General features: G+C 42.1%; 2 protein-coding genes across 3 annotated transcripts in view; both read left to right on the top strand.

Moving 5' to 3' along the window:
* Nucleotides 1–2,331, top strand: part of LOC118309439 (SH3 and cysteine-rich domain-containing protein 3-like) — an 8,139-nt gene extending 5,808 nt beyond the window's left edge. The window contains exons 12-13 of the mRNA XM_035631562.2: nt 324–461; nt 1,173–2,331. Of these exons, the coding sequence (XP_035487455.2) occupies nt 324–461; nt 1,173–1,271 (237 nt within the window). The 3' untranslated portion in view covers nt 1,272–2,331. The remainder of the gene's footprint in view (nt 1–323; nt 462–1,172) is intronic.
* Nucleotides 2,332–6,732: 4,401 nt separating this feature from the next.
* Nucleotides 6,733–15,933, top strand: part of LOC118310062 (neurexophilin-4) — a 93,682-nt gene continuing 84,481 nt past the window's right edge. For both annotated transcript variants that reach the window (XM_035632829.2, XM_035632826.2), the window contains exons 1-2: nt 6,733–6,822; nt 7,500–7,658. The gene's annotated coding sequence lies outside the window, so the exon portion shown is untranslated. The remainder of the gene's footprint in view (nt 6,823–7,499; nt 7,659–15,933) is intronic.

Raw genomic sequence — 15,933 nt, 5'->3', positions numbered from 1 at the left:
CCACTCCCCAATTCATGCGATCCTCTACTTTATACTTTACTCAAAATGAGACCAACGGATGAGTTGTGGTTCGACTTTGTGTGGCTACATCTCTTGGTACAGAGCTGAAAATATTTCAGAAACAGCTGCGTCCTCCTCCTCCTCCATCATCATCATCAACATCATCATCATCATCATCACCATCATCCGTCCGCCTATTTTTGTCAGTCGCTCTTGTTTCAAAGCCACGACGGACAATGGATTCGATTATCGAGCCATCGGAGTGATCTAACTGTGAAACTGGAGCCGCGGCAGCTCATTGTTAAAGCCGTTTGTTCCACCAGGGGAAGATCGGAGAGAGAACGGGCTTCATACCTGCCAACTACATCATCCGAGTGCGAGCAGGGGAGATGGTCTACAAGGTGACGCGCTCCTTTGTCGGCAACAGAGAGATGGGCCAGATCACTCTGAAGAAAGACCAGGTTCACACACACACACACACACACACACACACCGAGGAAGTGTCAACACTAACATGCAGCCAAAATCACTGTCTGTCTCTTTGAAATTAAACCTCTATAGGTTGCTTGGTTAAAATCTTAATTAATCCACATACTACATAGATTCGGTTGGTTAACTTAAAGTTCCATTTAATTTATATATATATATATCACGTGTGCTGACATGTGAAAATAGACACGTCTATATAGTAACACACAAACACACCATATACAGAAATGAACACAAGCATGAGAATGCGTCGTGAGACAACTGTTGCAGTTTGCAGCGGTTTACGTTCAGTCGCCAAACCTCCAGTGCTGCTGTTAAACCTCGCAGCTGTTCCAGTTCAACCATCACCGTCTGTAAAATATGCCCCAAACCATAAATTCTTTCTCCTCCTGTGAAGATGTGAAAAACTATTCACTGCCGTCTGCTACACTGTCTACGGTGTGTGTCTCCACCACGTGGTGCCCAAAGTTGGACATATTTCCAGTGTGGCGTTTGCACTTGAGAGACGATATAACCCACGACTTTATAATTTTCTGAGCTGTGCGTTGTCAATAATTTTGCGGTGGTCAAACTATAATGCAACGTACGCAAAGACACACTGAAGAAAAAAATCCTACAGTATTGTCCAATTGTACCAGCTGCAAAAATTAGAACTGAAGTGTGTTTGCTGCGCGTGTCCTCAGATAGTGGTGAAGAAGGGGGAGGACGTGAACGGCTACCTGAAGGTCAGCACGGGACGCAAGCTCGGCTTCTTCCCCGCCAACCTGCTGCAGGAGATCTGAGGAGGACCAGCAGGCGTCAGGCGTCACGTCGAAGCTCCTGCCAGCGCTCATGGTGCCAATAAGCAGCGATGCTGTAGCACGTCATTTCTTTTTGATTTCAAACACACTCTCATTTGTTCCTTTTACAACGTCGTACATCACAACACAAAGCTTACATGCACAAGCAGACCTATTATTATTATTATTATTATTATTATTATTATTATTATATACCAGACTATTTAGTTGTGACATTTAAGCAGTTACCATCAAAAGAGACCAGGGTTATGACTGTAATGAAAAAGGTTGAAGATCATTTGCCTATTTCTTTTATTTTGGGTACATTGTTTTCAGGCTTATACAAACGATGGGAGTGTCTAGTAGCAGATTAAGCATTATTACTTATCTTCATTTAATAGAAAAGCGATTTCATATTTGTTTTTTTGCATATAAAGACCCAGCATTTCTGTTTGCCTCTTCATATTATAATCATTTTTGTAACAGCAGTGGAAATCTTTCTTGAGTGCCAAGTGTCACACAAGCAGAAAGAAAAAAAATGGGGGGGAATTTGTGCAAAGGTGCAGAAATTTGTTGTCACATTGTTATTAGTGTCATTCATGGGCAGAGGCGAGAATTTATCCATTTGCTCACATGTCGGGGAGCAAAGATTCAGATGAGGCGGAGGCATTTTTCTACAACTTCAAAGGGATGCTGAGCTATTTTCTCCATGTACCCTGGGTGCAGTGTAATTAGCCAAAGGAACCAGTGTGGGGATGGTTTGCTGTGTATAGGGAGATCAGGAATGCGGGGAATGGCATCTGTTTGTCCGTGGAGACATTCCGGTGTTGACAACGGGCCTGGATAACACGGCACCGAGACAAACAGACACAGTTTCACTTTTTTGACCTAACTTCTGATTGTCCTCTGAGTGCTATTAGTGAAGAATCCTTCCTTTCTTTGTTCTTCTTCTGCTCTTTCTCCATTTGTTTGCCTAGTTTAGATTGATTCACTCAGTCTGAACCTGTTTGTTTGCTTTCTTCTCCCTTACACACACGCACACGCACGTACACACACACACGCACATACACACACACACACGCATGTACACACACACGCACTTGCACACGCACATACACACACACGCACACGCACAAACACTCGCACACGCACATACACACACACGCACACGCACATACACAAACACACGCACTTGCACACGCACTTGCAAACGCACATACACACACACTAGCACACGCACATACACACACACGCACTTGCACACGCACTTGCACACGCACGTACACACACGCACTTGCACACGCACTTGCACAATCACATACACACACGCACTTGCACACACACACACGCACAACAGCCGCGTTCAGATGCAGATGATGACTTGTCCGGTCACGCCTCCTTTCTCCACTGTTGTCTGTCAGAGGAGAGGAGCAGCGCGGCCCAAGCAGGTAGCGTTGCCAGGCCTCAGCAGTCGTCCGATTGGGCAACAGAGCACCCCTTCAGACACGGGTCACTTCCCCCTGAGAAACAGCCTCTGCTTCACTCCGCCCTGGCCCCCGAAAAGGGACCGCGTGGAAGATATCAAAGCTGCCATGTTGTCATTCCTGACCCCCTGACCCTGCCACTCCAGACGGGCAGGATGGAGGAGGGATGCCAAAATGTTTGTCGTTTTTTGTGGGTGGATGATTTTCAATGTGATGAGGCGTTGAGAGGGCAAGGGCACGGAGGGGGAGGGGGCGGCGGCGTGAGGCTGTGGCAGTGACTGTGTTCAGTTCAAGAGAATGTCATTTCTGTTTCTGTTGGAGACAAACTTCCAACTGCAGGTAAACTTTGACTCCATTTGCTCGAGTAGAAACAAACAGAAGGCACATAAAATTAGTAAGTAAAAATGTATAATGTCTACCTAAATAATTTTATTATTTGTCAGTTGTAAATATTAATTACCCCTGACAAAACAATCTCAACTTCAAATCCATTTCTTGGCTCGTACTGGAGCTTTTGACTGTATCACATGGTCGTCGCGGGCAAAGAGAAGTTTGCTCCGTTTGCAATGAAAGCAAACTGGAGATGTTGAAGCTTTCCATGATTCCTCTGCGACCTGTTGACCTTTCACGTTCAATACAGATTGAACGTTTACACGTGCGTGTATCCATGGCAACTCAATGCTGGTGAGTAGTGTGTGTGATGTGGTCCAAAGCTTAAGATGAGTGAGTATCTGGAGCTTGAGATAAGATTGTTTGGTCAACTGTTGTTTCAAAGGTCCATAATGAACTGTCAAGCTCGGTTTTCTAAATCTGAAAAAATACATTTAAAAAAAGTAATAGAGCAAAGATGTTTTAAAAAAAAGAAATTACAAGAAATATTCTGCTGCAGAACCAAATTATTATTATTTTTTAAAGTGCTTCTATCAGTTGAGTGCTAAATTTGACCTCTGCAAGAAATATGTGTGGGTAGATGGAGATTTAAGATTTTAACTTTTAATATCCAGGAATTTCACAACAAAGGACATCCAGGACATCAGTAAAATGCATTCATGTTTTCATTAACTCAATACATATCATGACATACTGATGTGCAGCATGTTGTACTTGTAGAGGTGATTTCACCCAACAGAGGTCCCTGTTGCACCAGATACGGAGCAAAGCACACATGTTATTCTTACTGAAGCAACTTCACACACCACAGGGAGACAGTGTGTGGTTGTTGTAAATAACAGTTGTGAAGCCGATGTGTAATGCCGTGTGGTTGAAAATAACTATGCAGAGCTGCTGGAATGATTAATTTAGTCATTATAATCCTATTATTTTCATGATTTTGAAACAACCAAATGCAGATATCAATCTTCAGTCAGTATCAATACTCTGTATTAAATCCACTGATTAAATTGCTGTCAAATGTCCCACTATCCTCCTCCCCTTGATTTGCGATTTGGAGGTGTTAATTATCACACTCATGGGTGCAGTTTGAAGCTGCATACAACTTATGCCTTTAACTGAAGCATCCATGTTACGATAATATATATATATATATATATGCAGCACCGTAAAGCCGAACGACTCTGTGAGACGTCGAAACTGCACGTTTAGATTTAGCAGAAAAGTGACTTTTTAAGAGTGCAGGCTCTGCATCATCTCATTGACCCACCACACTCAGAATCACATTTAACATCCAGTCAGAGAGAAAATCCATCTTTGCTTCCACCAGCTGCTGAGAAATGTAGCGTGTGAGGAAAAATAATAACAGAAAACTATATTAGAGATCCTCTTTGCCTAGCAGAGAAGGTATTGATTTTCAGAGAAAGGGTTCAGAAAGTCTCTTCAAAGGGCCAATACTAATTTTGCTTCTTCTCCGAGACGTTGAAGCACCTCAACATTTTTGGCCTTTCCCTAGATTTATTTTTAGAATTTGGGTTTTTTACTGGCGTGTGTGTGTGAGTGTGTCCATGTGCAACAGCGTGAATGTGAATCAAGTTTCATGTTTCCTAATCTGAAGCATCAGATTAACTGACATGATCCTTTTAATAACCGTTTCAGAATAACGCCCTTTTATTTATTTCATTCCATTTGTCACTGAAGCGCCAAAATTCAATTATTTAATCTGATTGGTACAAATATTAATCTCCATTACTCATACTTCAAAATGACATTGCAATCTTGTGAGACACGCACACAAAAAAGTCAAAATATGATGAGGTGTGGTGACGGGGCTGTAGTGACTTCACAATTAGGTAGAGAAGTGGAAACAGTTTCCTGTCTGGCAGCATTAAACATATCAAGGTGTTTATATTCACTGGCTGCCAAAAGGACACTACACGGGAAGATAGATAGATCTGTGTGTGTGTGTGTGTGTGTGTGTGTGTGTGTGTGTGTTTACTTCATTCATCCATCTGTGTGAGGACGAGGGAGGTACAGAGGTAAGGTACAGAAAGACAGAAAGTGCTGATGTGTATGTGTGGTTTCAAGCTTGTTCGAGACTAAAATAAAGATGGCGATGACACAAACACACACACACACGCACATATGGACAAGTTTACTAACTGAGTGCTGGGGCCCAGAGAGAGAGAGAGAGCGAGAGAGCGAGGGAGGGAGGGCGGGAGAAAAGGCTGGAGAGAAGACTGCGGGGTTGGAACCAATTAGGCCAGGAGAGGCTTCCTCCACCTGCACTGCAAGGCCCCGGGGGAGAGCCCCAGTGACAAGATGAGGGATCATCATCATTACCATTATTTATTTGCTAAGCAGAGGCCGACTCTGGGGCCAATCCTAATAGGATTCACGAATTACAATGAGCGTCTTGCTTGTGGGGCAGGTAGGATGCTTGAGGTGGCCAAGGGGGGGGGGGGGGGGGGGGGGCTAATGCATGGATAAAAAGCGAACATACATTTGGAAACACCAGCTGCAAATTCAAGTGGCTTGTGCTAAAGTAAACGCCTTTTAATCAATTATGCAGACCCGTTATATGCTCCCAAACTGTCATCAATAATGTATGCGGTATCCCTGTAAAGAAGTTTGGTAATCAGACTGAAATCAATTCTGCTAATTCAGGTGCACGATGCTAAATTTAAATGAGCACGAGCAGGGAGATATCTCTGTAGTCACATTCCTTCAGTGTGCCATGTTAAAATCCATTTGTAGTCAAGTGGCAACCCGTCGGGACGTCACCCTTGGGTTGTAAACTGCTCGTTTGAAGCATCAAGTTTTGCATTATGACCAGCGCCATCTTGTTTTTTACTACGACATAGAAGCAGGGGGTGGGCCTGACTGAGAGCTCGTCCACTTACACCTGCAACCATGCACCGACTGTACGGTACCAGCTGTCACCTACGCTGTATCCACGCTCCAGTGCACATACCGTACTTTATCATCTGTTTTATTCTAAATGGGGCCATAATCCAAAATGAACATCATGCTGTATTTAAGAAGACTTCAAACTAGAGATTGAGGACATAAACTCCTCAGGTAAAATGCTTCCTGTCTTATAAATCAAGTGAGAAGATTTTCTCATTTTCTCATTGACTTCTAAAGAAATAGATTTCTTTCTGCAACCAGTGGAGTCGCCCTCTGCTTTTGATTTGACAGAACACAGGCTTTGGGCACTTTTTATTTTAATCTATCTATTCATCTTTTCTTTTAATACTCCAGTACATTTCCCTGACTCCAGACTTACTTACGTCTGAAACGGTTTCAAAGCGTGTATTTTTTGGGCAGTGTGATATCTGTACCCTCTCCACCACTCAACAAAATAAGAGAAAAAGAAAAAGAAAAGACACATAAACAAACCAATGAAATGAAGTGTCGGTCCACTTATGCATCATAGGGAGTATATATATTTATAAATGCACTTTTTTTATTTGAGAAAATGAAAAGTTTAAGAAAAAAAAGATGTTTGAAAGGGGGGCGTGTCCACCGACCGTGACGTCACTGCGTTATGCGTTGTTTTGTTTTTTTGCTCCCCCCCTCACGCAGGTGTTGAGGACGTAAACAGGAAGTGGATATTCACAGACATCCGGCGCCATCTGAGCTGACGGACAGAGTTCCGACGACACTCCCTCGACCAGGTGAAGCGCTTTACACTGTCACGTGGTTCTGGACCGGGTTCACTCAAGGTCAACGGTTCTGATGTGTGACGTCACTTTACACGGTAGCTGCCGATGTTAGCCGCCTTAGCCATGCTAACCCTGGTTAGCTGTTTAAACTCTTTCGACTTCTTTAAAACCTCTTATTTTACAAATTAAAGCATCAAAAATTCAATTTCTCGCCGCAGAGAATAAACCAAGACAATATTCGTGATTAACAAGTAGTTGAAAACACAGTTTATTAAAACAAAATAAAAACACATGAGAGACAATCCCACCTGACAAACAGAAACAGACTAAGAAGAGAAGCACAGTAACCCTGTGAAGATAAACTTGTTAAAAACTCAGTAAAGTTTATATAGAAGAACAAAATACTAATTCATATGTTGCTTTATATTATTATTGCATAGTCTGATATTTTTCAAGCTCGTATTTTCTATATTGAATGTTTTAATCTGAAATGTAACTAGTAAAAGTAATAATAATAAATTGGATTAATAAAGCGCTTTTCAAAACCCAAAACTAGTAGTGAGCTATGTATTGAAGTACAACATTTCCCTCCTCGGTGTAGTAAAGTACAAGTATAAAGTAGCACAACATGAGTACATTTTTAGTGAAGCAGTCATTTATTTACCACCAATGTATGTTTTTTTCTACAGAGAGGATCATTTTCAGTAAAGAACGGATGAGCCAGTGCCTCACACGTGAAAGAGCTGGTTTCTGCCGCTGGACTTCGAGACAAACCTGAGAAGGGAAAATGATCCTCAGATGGTTCAGCACGGACACACCGACGCACGTCGTCTTCATCTGTTTTAATGGTGAGTCAAGCTTAATTCTCTTCAACCCCTGCTATCATTGTGAGTCTGCTGATTGTGCACGGATATAATATAATATAATATTATTAAATATCCTTATATGAATGAAAGAAAAAGACCATTTTAGAGGTCACTGCTAGATTCAATCTTCCTGATTGCAAATGAGCAAAAGCACCAGAGGTGGTAGAATGACATTGTTACGTTTCACCTGTGTCGAAGTTGTGAGTATAATGAGCATCAGATAGTGTGTGTGTGTGTGTGTGTGTGTGTGTGTGTGTGTGTGTGTGTGTGTGTGTGTGTCTGTGTGTGTGTGTGTCCGTGTGTGTGTCTGTGTCAGTGAGTGTAACTATGATCAATGTGTGTCCTTTTTTTTGCACACAAGGGTTGGTTTGCATTGGAGAAAGCAATTTCTGTGTGTGTGTGTGTGTGTGTGTGTGTGTGTGTGTGTGTGTGTGTCGGGTCTGCCTGTGATTCAGGTGTTGTGGAAGAGTGACTATAGTTAGTCCATAACTCATGATGCTCTCCATTCAGAAGACACCTTAGGGCCCACATTACACCCAGTGAGACTCAATCACAGCCTACGCTAAATCGATAATCCTGGAGAGAGTTGGTGGGAGGGGGGGAGAGGAAAAAGATGGAGAGAGAGAGGGGGAAAGGGAGGAGGAGGAGGAAGAAGAGAAAAGGAGACACAAACTCCAGAGGAGGTGGGGGAGAGAGATGGGAGAAAAGGGCCCGGATCGTAAGATGAAAGATGAGGGCTGGTTTTCCCACAAACTCCCAAAGGCCCCTTTGCTGACTGTGTTTTTTCTGAGGATGAGAGGACATTGTTGAGGTGAAAGGAGAGAGAAGAGGGAGGAGAAGGTGAGGAAGAAGAGAACGAATGAAATTGAATAAAAAAATAGTGAAAAAGACAAAAGGAGAGCACGTGGCAATATGACAAGGTGTCTTCTGCACAAAGACCCACCTCATTCACTTCACACAGTCTCGAATTGCTGAGGAATCCAGTCATTTCCTACTTCCTCTGTTTCTTATTATGGCCATTTAGAATAAAGGACGACCACACACGGCTGCGGTTGATGATTATTGTCATCGTCGGTTAATCTGCAGAATATGTTTTCCCATCAATAATTAAAAAAGTTTGCAAGTTAAATCTAACAAAACAAAGATATTCAATTTACTGTCATGTGACAAAAGAAAAGCAACAAATCGTCACAATTGAGAAGCTGGAACATTGAAAAATGACTGAAACAATTTGTCATTTATCAAGAGATTTGCAGATTAATTTTCTTTTGATCGATTAATAGAATTAATTGACCTATAATTGCAGCTCTATGCTGAGTGGCAATTTGATTTACTCATTCGCAATGCATATATTATTAGACTCATCGTTCACTGCATGAAGAGATGTAGATTGAGATTAGTCGCACAGCTACAGTCTAAATGAATACTATAAAATTAAACATGTTGTTTCTGTATATATATATATATATATATATGTATATATAGGGGATGAAAAAAATGACTGGATTTCTTTTCTCTGCAAACAGATCAGTCTTCTTTTGTTGCTGCTAGGACTCTGAGCGGTGACTTAGTCCTTCTGTATGAGGACATGGACGAAAAGTATAAGAACCAGACAGAATAAAGGTCTGTTGAAATTCGACCGTACACCGGTGGGAGCTCGCAGGACGCTTTCTGTAAGCGAAAGAAAATCTGTGGGCACGTCGGGGCACCGGTGTCAACAGGCCGGCTCAGACGGGCAGAAAAAAAAAAATCTCCATCTATCTCTTCCTTTTTCTCGCCGTGTTTGTCGCTCTCTCCATCACCCCTGGGCTCTGTCTTTTCACCCTCTCTCCCTCATTCACTTTCAGTCACACCCTCTGACTCTCATACTTGCACCTCCCGGTCTCTTCAGCTCCCCCTCCTCTCTCCTCACCTCCCTCCCTCTTTCTCTCTCTCTCTCACCACAACTTGCTGTTGTTTTTTGAGTGATGTGCGGCTGATGGCGAACGCTGGGCGATGACAGATGGATGTGACAAGCAGATGGTTTTGCTTGTCGTCTCTTTAATCACACAAATTCAGTCGGCCATGAAGCCGCGGCTCCGTCTTGTCAAAGCAACACAAAGTGGAGACAAATTTATCCAGCGCGCGCTATGGATTTTGATGGAGAAAATGTTTCGGCATTTGTGAAGAAAGCGGGGCCCAAACGTTAAAAAACGGGGGTCTTCGTGTTGATGTTTGGCTCAGATGCTGATTTGATGAGTGTCGACTGAGTGTTTGGTCGCATTGCAAGAAGTTGAACTTTTAAATTTGACAAGTATGATGATGTGAAGTTGAGCGAAGCAGAATGAACGGTTGTCATTGTGATTATAAATGGATATTTTTTTCATAACTGATCTTAAGCTGGTCACAATAGTTGATCATTGTAGGTTTGGATTTACTTCAGAAAACACTGCACTGCCTGTTAATATACAACCTTTGACCCCCTGGGAGGATAATGGTGGGGGGGGTGAAACACACACACACACACACACACACACACACACACACACACACACACACACACACATACACACACACACTGTCGCCAAGATGGTTGCCTGAGGAGACAGAAGCTTTGCAGAGTTTTCAAATGAAACGTCTAATTGACACCTAAATTATCAGCTCAGCCGAATAAACAGGGAATTTTCTGATGAGGTGAAATGTTGAACACACGCACACACACACACACGCACACGCAAACAAACAGGCCTCACATCCCACACCGGGTGCAGTCTATCTCTACGCTGACAAGAAGATACTGAGAGTGATTTCACTGCCGGTGTAGATATAAGTCGATCGACATTAGTCATTCATTGCCCTCCGTCCCGCCATCAAAATTCCTCATCTCAGTGTCAGGACCACCACGGCTCTCAATCTCAAGGTTAAGCTGGCAAGGTCAAATTGACTTTAGATTTATTAACTGTCAATTAAGGGAATAATTGTTTCATAATGTGGTGTGCCCCCGGGACAAGGTGTGTGTGAGCGGGGCCAGCACTGTCAGAGCTGGTTCGAGCCGATAAGGTGGCAAGGGAAGTCTTTCGGAGAGAAACTATACAGGTACATGCTCGTATGGTGTGGCAGCACGAAGGGAAAGAGGCTGGTGAGAGGTGTGTGTGTTTGCCTGAGAGAGAGAGAAAGAGAGCGATAGACGCCTGCAATGAGAGAAAATGAGTGCTGCATCCTCCCATTATCACAAAGCACCGCCACGCTCTCCTCTGCTGCCATCAGGGTGCAGGAGGTCGCCACAGGTCATTCACGAACATGCACACAAACATCGACGTACACGCAGATAGACACACCTGTGGTTATCGTACATGCGCAACAAAATCTTTCACTCTGTTTTTTTTTTCGTGTTCTTCACTCAAATCAACATTCATCAGTGCCTGCAGAAGCAGGTGAATGGATGCGTCCACCACCACCACGTCATCTGGGGGGAAGGAGAGAAGAGAGGCTGAGAAGAGTGATGAAAATAGAATCGAAATGAGAAATGGAGGAGGAAAAACAAAACTAAAAAGAAAGCTGGCATGAATAAAAGAGAGGGGATGCGGGGGAGGCCGTGCGGTGAACATTGATGAAATGGTGATTGCCTCTTGCTTGCTAATGGTTGGCCTACAGGGGTGTCTGCGAATGACACGTGCAGCTAAACTTCTTCCCTCTGCATTTGTTTCTCCTCCTCCTCCCAAGATCACCAGTGAGGTTCGCCTCCACAGACAATTGCAGATATTCCATTTCGAGAACAGAGGACAAATCAATAAGAATTCAATAATTCATTAATTGTCTAGTAAAGCAAACCTAGAAAATAAGAAATAATTACAATGTTTTTATTCCCCCGGCGGGGTAATGTCACACAGAGCCACAGAACAAGTGAACTTATTTTCAGTTTTCATAACACGTTTTTTCTGGAAATGCCCATTTGGAAATACATTTTCTTTTGTCCAGAGGTGCTTATTTTTGTGAAGGAAAAAAGAATGGGGATAATCAGAAGGTCATTTCTTTGCTAATCACGTCACAATCTACTTTATGATGTCAAGATTTCAGTCTGATAACAGGGATGTGTTTGATTAATCGACCTAACGATTAAACGTTGCTACCCCCCCTTGTCGGCACCAGAAATACTAGTTGGTTAAACTAATTATTAATATTTTATCAATGTACAATGCTGGTTAGCTGCTGCGTGTGACCCACCACTAACAGCTCCCCTCTCCTTGTCCTAACGCCCAGATCGAGAGACAAGGGAGATGGCATCTTCAGAAAACATAGTTTGTCAATTTAATTATCTGAAATATTTGTTAATTAATTTTGTATCTTTTGTTAGCGTAGACTGTGTATAAAAAAAACAACAATTTAGACCTGGTCCAGAAAGTGAGGCCAAGACGATCAGTAGAGGGCGACTATGAGAAAATGATTCTTCTTCTCACTTGATTTATAATATAAACATTTTTCTGAGGTGTTTATGGTCTCGATCTCTAGCATGATGTTCAGTTTGTAAATTATGGTCTCATTTAGATTAAATTGGCGATGATTGTAATTGACAGCTAGAATCTTTCCAATGGGTGCAGCCTGCAGGTATATGTTCTTGAAAAAGAACCAGACTTTTTCACCCCCTTGCTTCCGCCCAACTTCATATCCAGTGTACGGATATGTGAGTTGTAGCATCATCTAACATTGGCTATGAAAGCAAACAGGTCGTATTTCCCATACTTTTAATCTGCAGGGATTCTGTTTCTAAACACTGTTTTATTGCACATGCTACAGTAGAATAATCCTCGAACACGAATCCATTTCAATTACAGGATATATCTGTGAGCGTCTAAATTGATTTTAGTGACTAGGGACTCTTGGTAATCAACTCCATCACCCACGCCTTCAAACTGCATCTGTACATTGTTTTCCTTCAGTGTTTTTTAATTGTTTTCCCCTGTTGCTGTATTATGCATTTTACCAGAACTATTGAGCCGCAGGAGTGATTACAGCTCGCCTCGCGTATTGATCGAAAAGCTCCTCTGTTCTTCCGTCTGTCTGTTGTGTGGAAGTCTAACATACGCAGCCTGTTGTATTCATGTGAAGCACTTTAAACAACTGGGGTGCATTTACTGATGGTGCCGCTGGGAACTGATGGAAGCAGGCGACACTGTGTGCGAGGATGGATGGACGGACGGATACACGATAGACAAATGGATGAATGATGGGGAGATAAATGGATAGGTAGATGAATCGCTGGGTGGATGCACAGATGGATCTGTTGATGGACTGATTATCTGAAAGATGGAGGAGAAGCAGAGGAGTAGTGAAATGGACTGGGTGGATTGTCATCAGATGAGCTGATGAATAAATGGGCAGCCCGATAGGGAGATAGCAAGGGAGAGATTGATAGGAGCTTTTTCTCAGTGGGCCACCTGCATTCTCAGCATTTGGAAGAGGGTGGAGAGCACACACTCATATGTAATAGGGGTAATGGAGCTCAAAATAAACTCACCAAACAACTCTATTTCAGTCTCTCTTTTTTTTTCACGCCCTCACTCACTCTCACAATCTCGGTGCAAACATTTCCCATGTAGCTGGCACTCCATTTTGACATTTATTTGAGGGACTACACCTGCTCCAGAGTGGAAACAGGCCCAAACTTTGGGAAGCGAATGCCCAATCCTTCCCAGTCCATCATACGCTAATGAGGCTGTTTTCTAGGAAATACTCTCACTTATCACCTGTGAAGCCTTTTTCCCAATGAAATAAAAGTAAGTCTCGTAAGCCTGCAACTATTAATTATTTCCATTATTGATTGATCTACTGATTATTATGTTTGGATTAATTAATTTACCATTTTGTCTATAAAATGTCAGAGGGCACAGGACAAAGATCCTCATCCTCAAATGTCTTATAGACATATATAGACATATTCAGTTTACAGTTATATAAAACAGAGAAAAGCAGCAAATCCTGCACTGACGAAGCTTGAACCAGAGATTTGAGCCAATTGTTTTTTGAAAAAGTTATTATAATATCAGATTTGTTGCTGGATATTTTTTCACTAATCAGTGAGCCGACTAATTGTTTCAACTCTTTCCCCCCCCCCATTACCGTCTTGCAGTGGTTGTGTGATTTATTCTTGTAGAACCTGCATACACAGTATATTTCATATGCATGGTTACACTGTCGGTTATGTATGATACTATATCATGAACCTGTGAATCATGAACACAAAGAAGGGTGTTTATGTTCCTCCGCATGTTGTTTATCAGTTTTCTGATGCTATTCAATTAAAATGCTTTGTGTGTCACCAGCACATCATATCCTCCTCTCCTCTCCTCTCCTCTCCTCTCTGCATGGACTCATTTTGCTGTCCACTCTCAGCAGATGGGCCGGACACACATTGTTGGCTCAGTGTAAATTTTCTCCCAGTTTCTCTCACTCAGCGCCACGTGACTGTGTTTATATTGAGTGTACATACATATATATATATACACACACGGTGTGTTGACAGGTGCAGTGGAGGTGGTAATGCCTGCAGCCACAAACTTACTAGAATACACTTCCGTGTCTCTCGCCCCTTCCTCCCCCTTCTCAGCTACTAGACCTCCTGGTAGCATCTGCATTCAAACCCACTTATGTTAATGTGTCTTTGGGTTTTATATAAGCTTTTATTGATCATCTACTTGGCTACAAATAATTGCGCAGATAACTGTTATCTACTGATGAGAGAAGCAGGACATACAAATGGACAGAAAAAAAAGTGTAGAGTCTGCAGAATGGGAAAGAGGAAGTGAAAAAAAGAGAGAAATCAATAGACCATAAGCAGTTTTCACCCCACCTGAGAAAAAAGTTCGGAAAAACTATGACGTTGCCTTTTTTTGCAAAAGGTGGGACGCTTGAAAAGCAGATGTAACTGTCTCAGTTGCAAAAGCATCATATGTTCTTTGATGTTGCGATTTGAAGTGGTTTTGGGGACACTTTGAACATTTGTATTTCCAGTTGTGGCACATTTAGAAATATTGATGCAATTAGTTTATAACCAGTTTTGTGTTAACTGCGAGAAGGTTTACTCAGTTTCCCTTACTGAAGGTGTTTCAAAACATACACTAGATGAAACCTCGACTCTTATTTAGTTTAAGAGAAACTCTTAATAGTTTCATCCATGAACCCCATCTAATTTTTATTTTTTTAATATTCTTTTTACTATTTATCTGTTTGTAATATTTTAAGCAGTGGCACTAAGTACAGGTCTTTAAAAGAAACACAACAGTGACAGAGGGAAAGATTGATGAGCAGTATTGTTTCAAGTCTTTGTCTTCAGGTAAATCTTTGGTATTTGTTGAATGACAGAATGGTGCCAGTGATCAACAAATACCCTCCAGAGAGTTAACCGGGTCTCTACAAACAGATTTTGAAAGATGGACTGTCAAATTAAGCCTGAAGGAAACTGTTTTGTGGTTACGTTTAGTTCAGATTCTACAATTGAGAAGTGGAACTCAGGGAACAGATATTAATGGGTGTTTGTGGGGGGTTTTTTCCTTCTTTTTGTGACTACACCAGTGGCTATCATTTATTAAATCAGATTTATGCAGTTCAGGTTTTAGCAACGGTAATGGGGGGCTTCAGGGACGGCAGTCCCAGTCAGCTTGTTGGTCTGTTCGTCTCACACTCAGGTCATTAATAAATTGTCTTGACAGTGGCGCTGTAAATTGCAAATTTAGTTTCATATAGTGCAACTTCAACTGTTACCAGTTAAAACAAGTCTGACAATTTTTAAATCTTCCTCTGACAAGATGAGTCTGACATGTCCAACAATTTAGATGGATGACAACTTGGCAACCCTCTGGTGTCCCCTTTGAACAGTATTTAATATAATGACAATTTAAAGGTACAGACAAAAGGAAGTGAGTGATAATAAAAAAAAAGATCTCCATATTGTATTGAAAACTTTCCATCTAGAGAACCAAGGTTGTGCAATTCCAGATGAAACCCAAGGTAAAGCCTCGTCCCGATAGCTGCTCACAACACTGGGAGAGATCGAGAGAAGCATAGTAAAATCAATGTGTTCTGTTTCGACCAAAAGTACCTGGATCTTTTAGTCCAAGGAACTGTTCACAAGCTACCTAACAGTTCCTGCAAAACCGTGGTTCACGTGCGTTTCCACCAAGTTCTGAAGACTAGGAGAGGTTAGTCAAATAAGCATGCTGATGTTTGAACAACCGACGGCTACAACAAGCCTTTCCACTTGAGTTCACCAGGTGGCAGCATG

This window comes from Scophthalmus maximus, chromosome 6, assembly GCF_022379125.1.
Source record: "Scophthalmus maximus strain ysfricsl-2021 chromosome 6, ASM2237912v1, whole genome shotgun sequence".
Lineage (NCBI taxonomy): Eukaryota > Metazoa > Chordata > Actinopteri > Pleuronectiformes > Scophthalmidae > Scophthalmus > Scophthalmus maximus.
The sequence above is the reverse complement of the archived record's forward strand: the minus strand, read 5'-3'. Positions and strand labels throughout refer to the sequence as shown.